This window comes from Schistocerca serialis, chromosome 3 (genome assembly GCF_023864345.2).
Source record: "Schistocerca serialis cubense isolate TAMUIC-IGC-003099 chromosome 3, iqSchSeri2.2, whole genome shotgun sequence".
Lineage (NCBI taxonomy): Eukaryota > Metazoa > Arthropoda > Insecta > Orthoptera > Acrididae > Schistocerca > Schistocerca serialis.
The window spans coordinates 295,283,146-295,302,544 of NC_064640.1; the positions used below are offsets into that span (position 1 = coordinate 295,283,146).

Here is a 19,399-nt window from a genome sequence, read left to right on the forward strand (position 1 = left end):
CCTGCCACCTTCTTGTGAAATTTGAAGAATTTGTCTAATGAAAACATTTTCACATGAAATTATGAAGAAATGCTGATGACTTTTCTCAGTGGCTTGAAAGAAGAAGAAAAAGTAGAAGTAGAAGACGAGTAAAGGTGTAGCAAACTTCATACATGTGGAGAAAAAAAAAACACACTGCCTGACCAACACAGCTCTCCAGTGCCACACCTATCACCACAAGCAACTGATACCTGATAGTTGATGTTTTTGGGATACCATTGGAAGAGGCTTTGATCAAAATGAAACCTCTGGTACAGCAAATTGTACACAAACATGAATGCAAATATGTGAACCTGCACAAGAAGCTTAAGACCCGCACTAGTACTGAAGTCTATGTTACAATTTTGGTTAATTGCTAATGAGCAAAATAATGTATTAAGTTTACCTGAGTATGCCTAATAACTATAGGATGGCCATGAAGATGTTAATGCATAAACAACTACTGTGCTTCACACATACTTTGACACTGACAAAGCTGCTGAAATTGTTCCTTAATAGCTTCTCCTTTTTTATGGAACCAAAGAATGTATGACAGAAACTGGAAGGGCTTGGTATCACCACACACAATTTGGCACAAGGATGGGCATGCTACCACTACTGTTGCTTTTGGTTGCACTAGACAAACTGGAAGACCATAAGGAGATCATACTGGGGATTTATATTTTTACTGGCCAAGTGACTCTAAAAAAATTCCAAGCTGAACAGAACGCAACAAAATGCTCAGGTTGCAAGCTATCAGGCACTTAGCACAACATTGTACCAGGCTGAAGCATTCTGTAAATTGCACTGCTAGTCATCACAAGTGTGCCAATTGCCACCAGGTGCATGAATTTAGTTACAAAAAATGTGAACCCTTCAAGAACATTTTTCAGTAGCAGTCGCATAATTGTGCCATGTTGATGCATTCTGTGAAATGCACTGACAGTCATCACAAGTGTGCTAACTACCACCAGGTGCACAACTTCAGTTACAAAAAATGTGAATCCTTCAAGAACGTTTCCAAGTATCAGTGCACTCAGTCATTGAAAGCAACTAAAACTGGAACTGATATGAGCTATGGTGCTGCAGCTTCTCCAGACACCAAGGAGTCACATGTATGGATGAGTCTAATCTGACATAAGACCTACCAATAGCTACCCACCAACAGGCAGTGTGACATATGCTCTTCACAGACAAGCAAAAAAAAAAAAAAAAAAAAAAAAAAACAAATCAACTGGCATCTCAGATGATGCCTTGAGTGGTAGAGTCAGCCAACAAATATCTCATAGTTTTAGTTCGAAAAGACTGATGCCACATTGGTCAGCAATTTGATACCCACACTGATCCAATTTGGAGGAACTCTGAGACAAAACAACACACTGCAAAATACAATCGAACAGTTTACCTTGGACCTCTTGCAACAACAAGTTACAACTGCATTATAGACAGCTGTGGAGGCTATACACAGAACCCCAGCATAGCTGCCAGATGGGTTGATGATCTGCATGTCGAAAGCAAACAGTGTTCATATTGAATATGGGGCAAACAGTTTCTCCACAGTGACATTATTGATGTGTGCCTGGTGTGTGAGGCATACTTAAGATCAGGCAGCAAGATGCTAGCTGTAAATTATAACTGTTATTGCACTGACCCACTTACTGCACAACATGGCAAAGCAGTCTATGTTCACACATTTCTGTCACCACCACATTCATCTCCTTGCACTACAGAGGTGGAACCATTAAGTGTCACTGTGAGGACATCCTAAAAGTGAATTACATATGTTGCCATATATCATCCATCTGTTGTCCTACTCAAACCAGTTGACTTCTCTAATTAAATGGCCTCCATTGAAAGAAGTTCATTGGTAGTGATTTCAGTGCAAAACATGGAGATTAGAATTCCAAAATGGCAAACACAAGTGGCAGTTGCCTACTCAGGGCTGCTAAGGGGCACAAGACTATAGCACTTTAATTTTAGACCCAGCCATCCATTCAACAGAGAGATGCCTGATGAAATTGATGTTACTATCATTACAAGGTTACCACAGCACGTCTATCCAATAATGCCTAATGCCCTCTCTTCTGATTACATGCCAATGATTTTCAGAGTCCACTTGAATCACATACCACAACTAAATTTCCATATCGACCTGCAGGATTCTAACTGGAAAGCATACAGAGCCACAGTTGGGAAAGGGCTGCAATCCACACCACAACAACTAAATTTTAGGGCATAACTCAGACTAAATAAATTGAAGAAAAAATCTGGATAGTTGCAGACTTTAATAAAATCAGGGCACACAGCACACCCTGCAATTATTCCACACACTACACATTTTAAAACTCCTTGGTGACTGTTTAGTTTATGTACTTCTATAACGGATTAATTTCTTGCACTCATCTTACCTGGTTGTGGAACTATTATGAAAAGTATCAACTTTTTGGTTGTAATTTTTATCAACAAATGTAGTCTCCACTATCATAAACAGAGTAGTATTCCACAGTAAAGTGCTTTAAAGCACAAAATTTTATATTACTGGCATAGACAGTTTTTTCCATGCCATGTGTTTTAATGTTACCTTCAGAGAAGTAACAGCTTAATCCACTTCTGTGTTACTTGCTTCTACCATATCATATTTCCCTCTTTTGCCACTTCTGTTTGTAGTGTGCCTCTTATGTCTGTATGTTAACAGAGTCATCCCAGTGAGAGCATCGCTAGTTAGTATGATCAGTTATTCACAATATTACTACAATTTTATTTTTGTCTGTCTTTGCCCAAGGTTTACAGGTATCAATATTTGATACAACATGAAAATAATGTTTTTAGATAATTCTTTTTTGTTATATTTAAGTATTTCAATGCCATATGCCATTGGGGAAATTTTTGCAATGTTTCATAGTGCATTGATTGCAATGTTTTAAAGATGAGGACACTATTTACAGAGTGTCTCTTTTGCCTGAAGACATTGCATTACCTATACAAAATCGATTCATTGTGTGAATAGAAACCAATTGGATTTTGAATAATAGCTACAGAAGGGTGATGAATGGCTTACATTATATTTTATATGACAAAAAGCTTTTGTCTTTTTTTAAATGCATAATGACTATATATATATATATATATATATATATATATATATATATATATATATATATATATATATGTGTGTGTGTGTGTGTGTGTGTGTGTGTGTGTGTGTGTGTGTATTGTGTGTGTGCGCGCACATAAACACATGTATACATGTTTATTTATGCTTAAGTTATTTATAGTATTATATCAAGAATCAGTTATTTTTCTTAAGGATGTATTCATATTTGTTTTCTTAGACACAGTTTATAGTACCAAGCTTTTTTCTTTTCCAGTGGCTCCACATATTGACAGAAATGCTTTGCTGGATATTAAAGTACGGGCTGGACAGAACTTTGAATTTGATGTGCCAGTTATTGGCGAACCACCACCAAACAAACAGTGGTCTCTCAAAGGGGATGCAGTGATTAACACTGATAGAATCAAAGTTGTCAATGAAGATTACAACACAAAACTTCGAGTGACTGATGCAAAAAGGGCAGATAGTGGCACATACACAATTACTGCAAAGAACATCAATGGTGTGGATACTGCAACAGTTAATGTTACAGTGCTTGGTTAGTTTTACCCTTTTTTTGCTTCATTGTGCAAAATTAAGCTCTAAACAATAGAGTTACAAAATATTTTTTAAAAAAATTTGCAGATGTTCCAACACCACCTGAAGGGCCCTTGAAACCAGACAATGTAACAAAATCATCTTGCTCATTGTTTTGGAGACCTCCAAAGGATGATGGTGGTTCTGAAATAACACATTATGCAGTGGAAAAACTTGATACTGAAAATATGCGTTGGGTGCCTGTAGGTGAATGTAATGGAACTTCAATGAGGTAATTGTATTTAATATAACTTTTATTGTGACAGTATTTGCTTTTCGTTCCATAATAAGATAGTTATAAGATTATGGTTACATATAAACCTTCAGAAAATAGAAAATGTCATATTTGTTAATATATCGTGTATTCAACTGTGACATTGTGCTTTGTTAACATATTTGAATGTGGCATGGAAAGAAACAACCTGTAAACTTTTGTACATGCATGTTGACTACCAGTTTTCTTCAAATCATGAAGCAAACCACTGGTTCAACTTCCTCATCTAATTAATTTATGATAATCAATAATTCATTGCTGCAGGTTCTGGAATTCAGTCCATGACATTGACGCATGATGAAGTGATCTAGAAGTATGCACCATTCCTTTAACTCTCCTCATATTCACAAGTATATTAGGTATTAATATGATAGCATTTTGTAATGAATACTTATGTGCATTATCATACAAAACTCTGATTCATTTCTTTCAGTCATAAGTGAATTAATTCAGTCTTCCCTCTCCCTCACAAAAGACCCTCATGTTACTGCAGCAACTTTCAAGTGGAGTTTTGTGATGAAGAGGGATTTGGTAACATTCCCTAACACAGGAATACCCCACCTGTCCAAAAAGTTTCGCCACTGGATTAATAAAAAACTAGACTAAAGTTAATATGGTGGTTTTAATGCTCCAGGTGTTCTACCTCCACTTGAGTAGAATGCACAGAATATTCATAAAACCAATTGGAACTGTCAGAAAAATACTACTTTGAGATGTTCAGTTTGCTCATCACACAGAATGTAAGTCATATCATTAAAGTCTTGACTCTATATATAAATTTCTGGACTTTGTCGTTTTGTGGAAGGATCATATTTATAACACCAAGTCTCGTCACCTGTGATAATTTTGTAGGAAACGAATTGTCTGTGTTTGCATTTCAGCCAAGCTGCTGCATGTTTTCACATGTTGTCATTTTTGGTTGGGAATCGAGGTGTGCAGAACAAAGTTTGCCACATTGTTCTCTTTTTCAAAACATTCTGGCGAATGTCTTGGACACTTCATTTATAGCTGTTGCTCCAGTGTGTTTTGTGACACAACAACATTGACAACTACAGTCACACATCCACTATTTAAAACTGCCTCCTCGCATCTGAGTGATCAATCGTACACCTATTGTTTACAATTGTTAGTTCAAGCTGCAAACATAGTTATGGCACTCTCAGAACTTTTTGGATTGATGGTGTATATAAGACAAGATACTGTAAGCAACCTCCTTCACATACGAGGTACTTATTTCAGAATTCTTCCACTGTGTCTTTGGTATTTAGTTTGTGTGGTCATACTATTTTATTTCTCTTCAGATGGTCAGTTTCATCTGGTTGTTGTGAGAGGCTCTAATAATTTATCTCTGATGCTGTATGGGAACAATATGAACACTTCTTATCTATTAATGTGTATTATACTACTAGTTTTAATTTCACGGAATGTTGAATTTCTGCAAGTTTTCTTGTATTGTGCTACAAGTCTTTCCAAGTATCATTCGATAGCACACAACAATACAATTTGCAATGGATCTCAGAGACAGACTCATTTTATGCATTAAGTTATTTCTTTTTACTGTAAGTAGGAACAGTGCTATCATATTTCTCTGAGGACCTGAGTTTGTGTTTGCTTATGGTGATGTCTTCACATTGAGGTATACACAGTAAGTTCTATATCTTGGGAAGTCTTCAATCCAGTCACATACCTGATCATATATTTGTTGTGCTTATATTTTATTTCCCAAACACCACAGCTAAACTGAATATGTGCTTACTAAAAATAAGGAATGCGATGTTAACCTGAACAGTTAGTACCAACAGACTCCTGTGCCTTATGAATGAAACTGAGTGGCTGAGTATTTTCTGTTACTTTTCTGGAAATTTTGTTTCCAGACTCTGTTTTGAAACCTACAAAGGAGCTATGTCGTCTCAAGAAAATAGTATTTGTTACTTATGATCTAGACTGTTTATGGGGATAGATATACAGCCCATGGCTCAAGTAGAATGCTTAGTCCTTGCTGAAAAGTTTCTAAACTGTCATTCATAAACATTGTCCTTCACTTAAGAGTCTTGCAGATTCAAACACATATAATTAGAATAAAGGAATTGAGAGCACTCAATGAAGCCTGTAAATATTAAGGCACAGTACTTGCCCTGTTAGGGACATAAGGAAGTAGCAACAGCTCAGAAAGGAATGAGAGTAAGGAGAGCATTTAGTTTTAACAGTATTCATACAGAATTTATTGAAAATTTATCTAAATTCTTGACCATTTGCATTATTTACAAGCATTTTACAAACTAAAAACATACCACGCAAGTTTAAAATGTTGGAAAATGGTAGGTGAAGTGACATACATAAAAATTATTATTCTCAGTGAACCCATTGGTAAATAAAGTAGTTCGATAGATATTTTATGAAAATAGGTATTTTATGAAAAACGTAATCATTGAACATGCATTAGACAACATTGTCCACAAATGAACATACAAATGAATGATAGCTATAGCTAGAGCTATACAGAAACTGCTCAAACAGCAGAAAACACCAGTCATATTTATTGATCCAGTAGCCTCATTAGATCTGGTTTGGAGACAAACAGTAGTGTTGAAACTATTCACCACTTGGCTCAAAATAAAACAAAAATGTAATTGAGATTAGGTAGATTTAAATAAATTAATTTCATGTGAAAAAATAATGTAGTCGAGGCTCACAACTGGCACTTAATAATGCTGTCACATGTTTTCTCATAATGTCTCCTCTGATCAGTATATGTGTAACGCTAATGCCACAGACAAAAGCAAATGTTTTTGGGTATGTTCAAACTGAAAATTTTTTGTGAGCTTATACTCAATTTAGAACTGGAAAGCCATTCCACTGAGTTGATGAACTGTGTGGGGAAATATTGCTCTAGAGTTGGGACCAACATCATCCATGCAAGATATCTTGACTTCCAGCTCTATAAAACTAGATGTCATAACCACAACAATTACATGTACTAATTACCTGCAACCACCCACACTGAACTTCTGCTCCTGTAATTAAAAGTGCTCATATTTGTGAAATAAGGAAGCTGTCTAGCTGTATCACCTACCTGCTCATCATGACATTAGTGTCAGCTGGAAAAATCTTTATAATGTTAATCCCTTAATTAAAACGGAAGAAATGCAGAGCAACACTGGAGAGTACATGGCATGTTAAAACTGTAAACTGACAATAGATAACTGGCTTGCAACCTTCTCATAATACCAACTGTGATTCTGAAAAAAACCTGTCCATCAGTTAATTCACATAAGAACAATTTGATGATTTGTCACCATTCCAGTGGAGTTTCTCATGGGAAAAAAAGGCTAAATTTTTTGATAATCTGGACATTGATCCATGAACTACTACTATGAGCTGTAACAGTATTTAATCCACACACACTAATAAATGAATAAATAAAATATGGATTTATGGTCTACACCTGTTCCTGGGGAAAAAAATGGTTGTGAGGCATTGTGTGAGTGTATCCTTTATTTTCAGTGCTCTCTAAGATACAGCGATTTGTAACTTCAGTGTTGAATTGGTGCAGGGTATAGTAATATAATCAGTAGTTACTTGTGTGTTGTTAGTTTCCCTTTAAATTCATGTTTATAAATGTAATGCATTTTGCAGAATGAGGCAGCTGCTGTGTTACTAATGAGAACTAGTGCCTACATCTACAATTAACAACAAAGCATATCAACAAAAAACCAGTTAACATCGCAAATTTCACTTTTTTTATTTATTCAATGACTAGTTCATGTCAGGATCCATTTGCAAATCATCACACCAAGTAGATCTTGACCCAAAACTAGTCATCGAGTAAATAAAAAAAAGTGAAATTTGCAACTTTGGCTGGATTTTCATTGTACTGATTAACAGAAGTTGCTGACCTGCAATTATTCCAGCATGCTGGAAGTTCATAAACAAAGCATATGTCTGAATTATAATATCTAAAATCTTTCTGTGTCTCACTGACAAATTTAAATCTAATCTCTGCATTTAAAAACCATAGATTTGTAACACATGCCTCCATTGAAATCTAAGTTATGATCCACATAATAAATGTTATTACATCTGGCATGTATTTATATTTTTTTGCATGATCAGATGGCTTAAAGTTGTGTGTTGTGTGTTCTTATCTGCTTCATACATGTACTAAGTATTTGATAGCTGACTTTTTGAAAGATCATTATTATTTGCAGTTATTTTAAGTATTCATTAGTTAGTGTATGTAAGTATCTTACACTTCCCTGTTTCTGATGGCATTTTATGAATGACAGCTTAATCTCTTCCACTTTCAAATCTTAAACTTTTAGGGTTGATCATCTGATAGAAGGGCATGACTATAATTTCCGGGTTCGTGCAGTTAATAAGCAAGGAGAATCTCAACCATTGACTGGAACTCAGACTATAACTGCAAAAGATCCTTTCTCCAAGCCTGACAAACCTGGAACACCAGAACTAGTTGGTGAGTAAATAGGGATTTTTTAAAATGAAAACCACATCAATGTCTTGTGCATTCCCTTAGAGTGTGTGTGCATGTACATGCACACATACGCATGCGCCCACCCACCCACCCACCCACCCACCCACACACACACACACACACACACACACACACAAACACACACACACACACACACACATACACACACATACACACACAGAACTCTTTCTCCTTATACTCTTCCATTTCCTTTCCTGATTTTATTGTCTTTAGTACTCGAGAATTGTTTTTCTGTAGATGGGTTCCCTCAGAATGAATCTCTGACAAGAAGTATAAGTATTTGTTTCAGTAGGGTGCAATGGTTTCCCAGTGTGTCGTGTACCAAACAGCTTTTTATGTATGTTGCACATTTGTGTAGTAAAGAGCCAATAATTCTGTGTGACAAAGTATGGTAGTTGTTTCACACTCACAAAACATGACAGTGGAAGTGTTTGTGATTATATGTACATGTGGGAGTTATTAAATGAACTTATCTTAATGCCAAAGTGATAATTTCAATTATGATCATTTATTTTTGTTAATGCTACAGAAAAATAAATTAAAACATTTGAAAAGAAATTCCTGTTAATTTATCATTTGGAAATAATGACTACAAAGAAATTCAAATGAAATTTGTGAACATGGATACCATCTACTGTAATTTCACTTTAACATTAGTAACTCGCTGTAATTTGGTGATAATACTTAGAATATTTCTGTTGCTTCAAATCTCATGTCCAAATCATATGATCCGCTCTTAGACCACCTCTAACTTTGAAACTTCAGCCTTGATAACTGATGTAGCACACAGGATTATACACACCTGATAAAGAAAAACTGCGTAGCACACAGGATTATACACACCTGATAAAGAAAAACTTCCATAAATATTAGTGCATGGTAAATGCCCTGTCCATTAAAAATTAATCCTTGTATAATCTGAATTGGCCCAAGTCATTTAATTCTGGACTTACACCTTCAGTGAGCATTCCTTATATGAAATACAATATTCTTTCCTGTGCTCTTATTTTGAGAATGATTTTATTTCAATGCAATAACTTTTGTTTATTGAATGTATAATTACTCCTATAGATTGAGCTTCTATGAAAATTTTGTTTCATGCTAAATGATTATTGTTAATAACAGATGAAGAAAAAGAAAGTTTTAAATTGTAACAGGTGTTGGGTATTGTAATGGTACTGATTTTAAGGAATATATTCAGTTCAGTCTTTGACTAACAACAACAATAATAGTAATAAATAGTTTGTAATGATTGGAGATATGCAATATAATAATTTAGAACACATTGTATTTCTCTGTTAAGCCATGTATCTGTATAACTATCAAAATTCTTCCAGATTGGGATAAGGATCATGTTGACCTTGAATGGACTGCACCTAAAAAGGATGGTGGTTCACCTATAACCTCCTACATAATTGAGAAGCGCACAAGATTTGGGTACGTGTGTATACTTTTCAACTTTGATATTACTAAAAGTTATGTTAAACTGAGAAATCAGGGATTTCAGTAAAAGTCATTTTTCGTATGCAGTGACATTTGTTTATACTTGGTATAAATACTTCTCTTGCTTTGCTAAGAGTGCCTAACCATACCTGTTTGCAATAATAGCGTGATGGTATTCTCATGGCATTCTAATTAATTGTAATTATAATTCTGTTTTCTACAGGCCAGAGAGATTCATTGTTAGGTATCATGAGGTAGCTATAGATATAATTACTAACATGTTGATGCTGTCTGTGTATTATACGATTAAGCGAAACAGTAAAGCTGTCATCTGAATTGGTATGTAAAACTGCTTGTAAACTATGGCAAGAAAACCATGTCTGATTGTTGTTAATGTTATTAGAAGTAAATAATTTATGCTCAGTTTGGCAATGGAGGGGTAAACATGGCATCGGGACACCAAGGCTTGAGTACAGTAAGGAAGTTCAGATGGCTACAGGTTCCAGTAGCTATGCAAAGGTGAAGACAGTTGCACAGGATAGACTATTAGTGAGAGCTGCATTAAATCAGTCTTTCGACTGAAGACCACAACAACAACAAAATAATGGGTGTAATCACCTATTAAGGATCTTAATTACATTGTACAATTTGGAAAGAAAAATATTAATTATAAAACCAGTTGTGGATAATTTTAGCTGATTTACTTCCTGCATATGTATCATGCAAAGTCTGCCTGTCATATATAGAACAGGCAACAACAAAAATTATTAATTATCCCAGAGGCTTACAGTAAAGGAATTAAAACTGCCATTGGTGTAGCTTCATGTGACTGTGCAAGTGATTATAAAACACATTGAACAAATAATTTAATTACCAATACGGGAAAATATGCAGTCTCATTAGGGTAGAACATAAAATTATTTTCAGCCTATAGCATTCACTGATAAAGATTGCAAGAAAAATAACATTCTACTGCCCCATGGCTGCTTCACAATACTGTTTTATGAGAAAAGAGCTTCGTGAAGTATGATATCCATGACGTATTGCTGTGCAGTCAGAATCATATGCAGCTAATTTTTAGAGCCAGATTGAAGTCATGTATACTGATTCCCAAGATCGAGATACCAAGTGCAATGCTAGTGCCTAATTCAATAATACTGGTAGGATGTCCCTGCCTTTGGCGTTCTAAATGTCTGGAATACTAAAATAGCTAGTTTTTCTTGATTTATTAACACAGCCATATCAAAAATGTGTGTTTGTCTTGCGAACACGTAGTATTCTGTAATTATTTCATAAAATATGATTATAAAATAAATTATTATGAGGAATGAATAAAAACAATTTTGATGTCAAGAAGAATCATGGTGTAATATATAGGATGACTTTTCAGTATATACAGAACATCAAACAAAGCATAGATAATGCTGGAAGGGACTGAAACATTATGTGCTATTTTTCGTGGAAACTAATATTTATGGTGATACCACTACTTCATAACAACTCACAAATGAATGCTGAAGATCATAAAGCTATCTAATTCATATATAAACTGATCACATTAAATAGATTTAATGAAACTGCCCAAAAGGTTTAATAGTAAATCGAGCAAAGGATGACTTGAATGTTGGAGAAAGTAATGTCTCTGGCCTTCACACCCAGAGCTACCTGGGATATGTTATCGAGTGGATGTGGCATACATTTCTCAGCATGTATTCACTGCTTATTGTCTACAACTAGAAAGTCTCCCACGCAGCTGCTTTCTCCAGCATTCATGTGCAGCTAACTGTTTTGGCTAGAGGTGATTTCTGAAGGTTGTTCTTATAAATGAAAAATGTAGACATTGATTATTGACTAAATCATTGGCCAAACAAAAATATACAAACATTGCTTCTGTATGTATCAACATGTCACCCAATGCCTACAACAAAATATATAATACCTCTATAACACATTTTTGAAAGTACAGTGTTAAAATAGAAGATATTTCTTGAAGGCCATGGGAGAAAGCTGCAGAAGTTCCACGTAACCAGACAAAGGGAACAGCACCAAACTTAACTGAAGGCGAAGAATATGAATTCCGCGTCATTGCTGTAAACAAAGGAGGTCCAGGTGAACCTAGTGAACCATCAGCTTCTGTTGTTGCCAAGCCAAGATTCCGTAAGTATGATACAGTGTGAAACATTAGAAACATCTGTAGTTAATTTTACAAAGGTATTTGAGTAACTAATGGCATAGAAAAATATCTTTAATCTGTTTTTGAAGTTTATCATTAAGCAGTTGAGTTACTACTCACTCCATCACATATGACAAAGATGTTGATGGTTTGTTAAATTCTACATTCCTTTCTTCACGTTACTCCATCAAATAATTAAATGAAAAAAAAATACTTGTGATGAGATTTGTTTGTATGTTATTCACATTACATTTTATTTTGGTTGATGCTCTGTTAATATTATTCTGGTGCTGTAACTAATAAAAACTAAGCTGCTTTTATATCTATTGCAGAGAGTCCTGTGTTTGACAAAACACTTCTACAGGATCTCATTGTACGTGCCGGTCAGAGAATAAATTACACAATCCCAATAGAAGCTTCACCAAAGCCTACAGCTACATGGACTGTCAATGGCAAGAAAGTGGAACCTGGTGTCCGAGCTGATATCCATACAACTACTAAGAGTACTGTGTTTGAAATATTGTTCTCTGTGCGAGCTGATACTGGTCGTTACACTCTCACTTTGGAAAACAAATATGGACAGGCATCAGCATCAGCTAATGTCACAGTACTTGGTTAGTCAAAAATAAATATAAGTTTATGTAATATAAAACATTATGTATAATAAAAGATATTGATTTACTCATGAAGAGTTAACAGGTCTCATTTGCCATTGATCATATGCATGATGTAGGCTTTGTTATGGGTATGTAACAACAGTATAGGCAAATCAGTGAGTGCAGCTTCAAAAAACTTGTCATTATTCCATGCCAACAAGTTCTGTAGTGTTGCTGAAATAGAGAATTGGGACTTACTGTAGTTAAAATTTTCTGGGTTATTAGGCTTCATCATATTTCTACTAAAGTGATCGATGTTTCGACCCCCTCTGTTGGGATCTTCCTCAGGATCTTCTGGTGTCCACTAGTGCTAGAAAGCCTGCAGAATTACATAACAGGTACTTAAATGGACAGATTTACAACTGTAAGTACACTGAGGCTAGTAAGAAAAATGGACAGAAAGGACCAGAATTACATTTTATATGGACAATTTGCTTTTAGTTCTTTATAATTTAAATGGTATGAGGAGGATTTTCCCATATGTGTAAGCTATACAAAATATGGGGAACAATATACTGGCATATTTAAGACTGTTAGAAATCTGATACAACTTCATTCTCAAATTAAAGCATGTGAAATCGTCGTAACTTCTCAGTTGAAATACAGAACTTCCATCTTGGTCCATCCCCAGCATTTTCTGAATAACCAGCATTAAATTTAATTTTCATTGTATTATTTATACTTTAACACACAAGCATTATTTACTATAATTCACAATAAGAAAGGCTAATTCCAGGAATGTGTTACAAATCTGACCTCATTTCTCACTTTGAAATGTTCTAGATATGAAAAGTTGCTTTATGATAAATTTTCAGTTTTTTATAGATGTTTCTGGCATAAATGGATGAGGTACTATTTATATCACAAATCGTAAAATAAAGATCCCTCTAAACAAACATATGATGCAGTGTAATTTTACTAAAAATCCCAAAACTGCCAAAAAAAATTTCTTTTAATCCTTATACTTGTTGAGACATGACTGGTTCTATAGTTTTTAATGGTATTGTTTTCAAAATATTTTCTCAGATCGCCCATCGCCACCTGAAGGTCCCCTCATTGTGAGTGATGTGACAAAAGAAAGTGCACGTCTATCATGGAAAGTTCCACTGGATGATGGTGGCAGCCCTATTCTGCATTATGTTATTGAAAAAATGGATGTGTCTAGAGGAACGTGGTCAGATGCAGGGATGTCTACATCACTGACTCATGAAGTAACTCGTCTCGTTCATCGTAAGGAATATCTCTTCCGAGTGAAAGCAGTAAACAGCATTGGAGAGTCAGATGCTCTTGAGACAGTGAAGGGTGTAATTGCCAAGAATCAGTTTGGTAAGTCTTTTCATAAAATGTAGGCTCTAATTCTTTAGAATAAAAAAGGTAGTTAAACAGTCCCTACTAACTATATGGCCAATAAAAATTTCAAAGTAGAACATTTCAAAACTTATTTTACAGTTCATTAGTATCAAATAGTATCTATATAATTAGAGAAAACCTTACACTATGATTTCATTTCCATTGTGAATGAATTTCTTCCTTATATTGTATTTACTCACAATCTCTTTTATTTTATACAATTCACTGCAGGAATTCAATTGATTTGATGCTTCTAATCCTCTGTCATTTCTCCAACTTCAGAATTTCTTTCTGAGAACAAAAATTGTTTTAAATTTGTACAGTTCAAAACCAGTTTTGAATTATATAATCTTCCTAGACAATTACACAAACATAATAGTTCCTACTTGGTTAAAGATTTTTTTTTTACTAGTTTAGGAAGACAGATGTATCTGCAGATGTGCATATAGATCAAAATTAGTCATGAAATTAAACAAAATATTTTACAGTCAAAGATTGCTTTGAATTCTAAAAATTTTAAACGTTGGCTTACTGTATACTTCAATGTGATTATGTTGCACTTCATCAGTAAAGTCTGACTTTTGGTCTTTAAGAAGTGATTCTCTGTGCTATTAGTAGTTGAACGACATCTTTGATCTTCTTAGTGGTACTGCATTTCCACAAACACTATTTCTTCCTCTATCACGAAATATTAGTGTTTTAGTATGTATTGGGTACATTCATGATCCTTTTTGCATGAAAATAATATAGGCAGGGAATCTGGCTTAGTTAAATTTGAATTGTGACTAGTTAGTGATATCTCTCCTTTTAGTGCCAACTCAGACTGGAAACATGCAACTAATTTGTGTCTTTTTTCATGTTTTTAATGGAAAAGAAAAGTATTATCATGTGAAATATTTTGTCATAATTTTGCTTTCCAATAGTAAAGGTAATATTGTTTATTTACATAAAGTGCTAATACAAGTAATTAAAAGCTCTTTAATGCTGACCATAGAAAACTTTTTATTATGAAATATCAATTTGTTACTTGAAAATAATTTCATAACTTCCACAACATTAAAGTTTATTTATGTAGTGTACTTTACAAATTGAGCATCACCAAAAGAAAGTTTTAAACAGAATGACGTATTGTAACAAGTCTAGCATTATTTTGAATAACTGATAATCCAGTTTGTGTTTGTTGGAATTCGTTTCCTTATTATTGTCATATTTATACAAAAATATGTTATTATATCTAGCAGTTTCAACTGAGAACATTCAATATTCTACATGCCTGCTGTCTCTGCTATATCCTGAAATGTTGTGAATGGTTTTTTAATTGCTTCTAAAGATTCGTTCAGCACTGTGACACTACAGGTTGTCCAGTTTTCCCACTTCAAGGAAGCATTTTTCAAGGATTTGTTCTGTTATCATGCAGAAGTGGTATCTTGTGCCAAAATTCAAATAATGAAATGTTATTCAGTGTATAATTTATATCTAAGTAAATGTCAAATGGTATCACTCTGATGAAGTGTTAATTAAATTCGCATCAGTCTTAAACATAACATAAATATTCTTTAATGGTGCATATCATTTGAAGAATTGTAGCAACTATTTCTGTTTTTATTTCTTTTACGAAGGAGAATTTAGAAATTTCCTTAAAAAATAGCAAAATTTTTAAGAAGCTCAAATCCCAGTTCAATAAAATATACTGTAATCCATGAAGTTTTATGGTCTGTAATAACTAATTCTGACTCCTCACTATGTTCCAGATGAACCTGATGCACCTGGTAAGCCTCTAGTCATGGACTGGGACAAGGACCATGTTGATTTGGAATGGACAGCTCCAAAATCTGATGGTGGGGCACCCATCACAGGCTACATTATTCAGAAAAAAGAAAAAGGAAGTCCATATTGGGTGAATGCTGTGCATGTTCCAGCAAATAAAACTAGTGTAAGTTCACCCTGCAGTTAAATGTACAGAAAAATACGCACATACTTATCTAAAGGTTTTCTTATCATGTTACAAATATTGATATGTTTTGTTTGTTACAATATAATGTGCTGTTACTTTTTAGGCAACTGTGCCAGACTTGACAGAAGGTCAGGAGTATGAATTCCGTGTTGTAGCAACAAATTCTGCTGGTCAGAGTGAACCCAGTGAGCCTTCAGACACTGTAACTGCAAAAGCTAGATACTGTAAGTTACTTGGAATTTTACTTGCAATATTATTGGTGTATAGTGAGATAAGACAGTTATCTTTATACAGTAACACAAATAACATCATTGCTTTATTGCTCTCAGAAACTAAGCAGGATGTAACAGTTTAGTTATTTTCTGTGTATTAGTGCTAATGCGAGTTTTAGATTGTGGTCACTTATAGTGTTGTAAGTAATTCCTCGTTGTAAGTAATGCCTCAGAACATATTGCTTTAATATTCTGAATCTTGTCTCAAGATCTGCCCACAACTTGTGCACCTCATTACTTGTCTTTAACATCTTTAATGAAAATGAGAATAGCTTTTTTAATCATACTGAGGCTGAGATTCTGAGTTATTCATTATTACTTTGAATGTTTCTGAATATGAATGACAACTAAAAAACAGACAGCAAAGTGGTATGAATTAGCAATGGAGAATCTCTTGAAATTTTAAATACACTTTACAGCTGTTCAAAGTTATTGCCATTTATATATGATCTAAGTACTTTGGGGCACTGATTACTATATTGTACTCACATTCAGTCTAAAATCCCCATACAGACATCCAGATTTAATGTTCTGTGATTTCCCTTAGTTATTTAAGGCACATGCTGTTATGTTCTCTTTGGTGAGGACATGGCTGATTTTCGTCCAATCCTTGTACATTTCAAGCTTGTTTCCTGCCTATAATGTGATTGTTAGTGATATCAAAATGGCAGATTTATCTCGCTGAATGCAACTCATGGTGTCATAATAAGTATCAGCACTATGTTCAAGATCCTTTCTCACAATTGTTGCATTGAAGGCCTGAGCATCTGATCTTTGTTCTAATTGCATAAGGCATAAGCATCACATGGACATGGCCCATCTTGGAAGTTGAATGAAAGTGAGGTGGAGAAACATTGCAACATATCCAGGTAGAAAATACAAGTAAAAATTCTCTTCATAAAGAAGACCTCTGAAGATATTGTAGCACAGTCACAGACATGTGAAATGTATGACAAAATCACCGAAGACCAACTTCTGGACATCTGTCTTCTTGTGTCTACTACTGTAATCTGTGAAAAAATGAGAATGAAGACCTTGATCTAGAGGACCTAGTAGTTACCACTGTTGATCAGTGATACCACCTTTGAAATATCTGAACTTTAGGAAACTCCTCTTTATTGAATTATAAACTAGCAATAAGTACCAAGGGATCTGTAATTTGTGAAGTGGTTTTGACTACTGGTGATTCTGATAATTCATCTGCATCTCCTAATATTTTAGAATTTGGTCATTCAATCACCTTGAAATCCCCATGTTTATTTATTAAAACTTTAATGTTGTAGAAAGGTTTTGGACTTTCCAGTTTTTTCTAATATCTGAGAATCAAGTTTAAAATATGAGATACATTTACTGAAGACATAGTTATGTGCTTTACTACATATTCTTAAGTTTTTTATGTAATTAATTTTCCTTCTTTGTATGCTAGATGTTGTAGTGCAAGATATATAGGAAACTACAAGTTATACTTATGTCTTGTGGTGTTGTGCATATTCTTATGATAATGTGGAGATACAAAAGATCTTTATAATTGTTGGCTGTATTGGTAGATATAAGACTTTCTGCTGTTCCTGTTGCAGTTGTCATACTGCTGTATTCTGAAATCCCAGTAATGTTAATGAATTATACTATATTTTTGAACAAAATGAAAGTACATCAGGTTTGAATAATGTAACAGTAAATTTAACTTAATGCGCAATGCTTGGTGCTACAGTAGAGTCTGAAGATTAGATGAAATAGACCAAATAATTAATGAGGAAGTACTGAATCAAAATGTGGGAAAAAGAATTTTTTGCACAACTTGATTAAAAGAATTGAACAGTTAATAGATCACATCCTGAGGCATCAAGGAATAGTCTGTTTTTTAATGGAGGGAAGTGTGAAGGGGTAAAAATTGTAGATGGAGACCTAGAAATGAATACAGTAAGCAGGTTCAGACAGGTGTAGGCTTCAGTAATTATTCGGAGGTGAAGAGGCTCGAACAGGATAGACTGGTGTGGAGAGATGTATCAAGCCAGTCTTTAGATTGAAGGCCACAACAAAAACAGTACATAATGCTATTTAAAATTTTGTTTGCTTTGTTCTGGTAATGATCATTAGATACTTGAAACTAGTACTTGCTTTCAAAGCATGACCTGTGGTAGTTTGTATGCCAGAATGAAATTTTATATTTGTATGAAGTCTGTTCAGAAAATTCCGCAACATTCGTAATTTCCTTCCAGTTGTGTGCTGGAGCGAAATGCGGTTGACATCCCTGCACACACATGTGTTTAATATGTAACTGCTGGAAGTTTCATTGTGGTATGTCTGTTGATTATCATTCAGTCCATTAATGAGTAGGAAGTTGTGTCACACAGTTTGTGATTTCGAGATGGCATAGTTAGAGGAGCAACACAACTGCAATAAATTTTGCGTGAATCTCAAGGAAACCTTTACATAGATACACAAAATGATGCAGAAGTCTACAGTGATGAGTGCTTAAGCCATACTCAGTGTTTATGAATGGTTCACGTGGTTTAAAAATGGCTGGACAGAAGTTAAAGATGACCCTCGGTCAGGAAGCCCTTCAGCATCTGCCGACGAAGCTCATGTTAGGAACATCAACAAAATTGTGCATGCCAATCGAAGGCTTTACTCTCCAAGAGATTACGGAAGAATGTAACATTTTAGTTGGATGATGTCATTAAATCCTGTGAGAAGGAAACATCCTGAAGTGTGGTGACATTCATGGCTCTTGCATCATGATAACACACCTGCACATTAATCCCTGTTGGTGTGTGGCTGTTGCACAGAAAACAAAATCACTGTGTTGTTTCGTCCTCTGTACTCTCCATACCTAGCCACTGCAGACTTTTTTCTGTTTCCAAAGTTAAAAACCCCATTGAAAGGATAAAGCTTTGCAACAATAGACGAGATAAAAGAAAATTCGCAGATGGCACTTTGTACAATCCAGCAAGAGGCATACCAAGACTGCTTCCGAAAGTGGAAATGGCATTGGGAGTAATGTATCAATTGTGTAGGAGAGTGTTTTGAATGAGACCATGCACAGTAAGTAAAAGGT

At 34.7% G+C, this 19,399-nt stretch overlaps 1 protein-coding gene across 34 annotated transcripts in view; it reads left to right on the top strand.

Moving 5' to 3' along the window:
- Nucleotides 1-19,399, top strand: part of LOC126470085 (twitchin) — a 515,873-nt gene that overhangs the window by 397,410 nt on the left and 99,064 nt on the right. For all 34 annotated transcript variants that reach the window (XM_050097601.1, XM_050097605.1, XM_050097618.1 and 31 more), the window contains 9 exons: nt 3,387-3,668; nt 3,755-3,938; nt 8,303-8,454; nt 9,831-9,930; nt 11,930-12,093; nt 12,442-12,723; nt 13,792-14,091; nt 15,867-16,048; nt 16,173-16,293. In XM_050097601.1, coding sequence (XP_049953558.1) covers nt 3,387-3,668; nt 3,755-3,938; nt 8,303-8,454; nt 9,831-9,930; nt 11,930-12,093; nt 12,442-12,723; nt 13,792-14,091; nt 15,867-16,048; nt 16,173-16,293 — 1,767 coding nt within the window. The remainder of the gene's footprint in view (nt 1-3,386; nt 3,669-3,754; nt 3,939-8,302; nt 8,455-9,830; nt 9,931-11,929; nt 12,094-12,441; nt 12,724-13,791; nt 14,092-15,866; nt 16,049-16,172; nt 16,294-19,399) is intronic.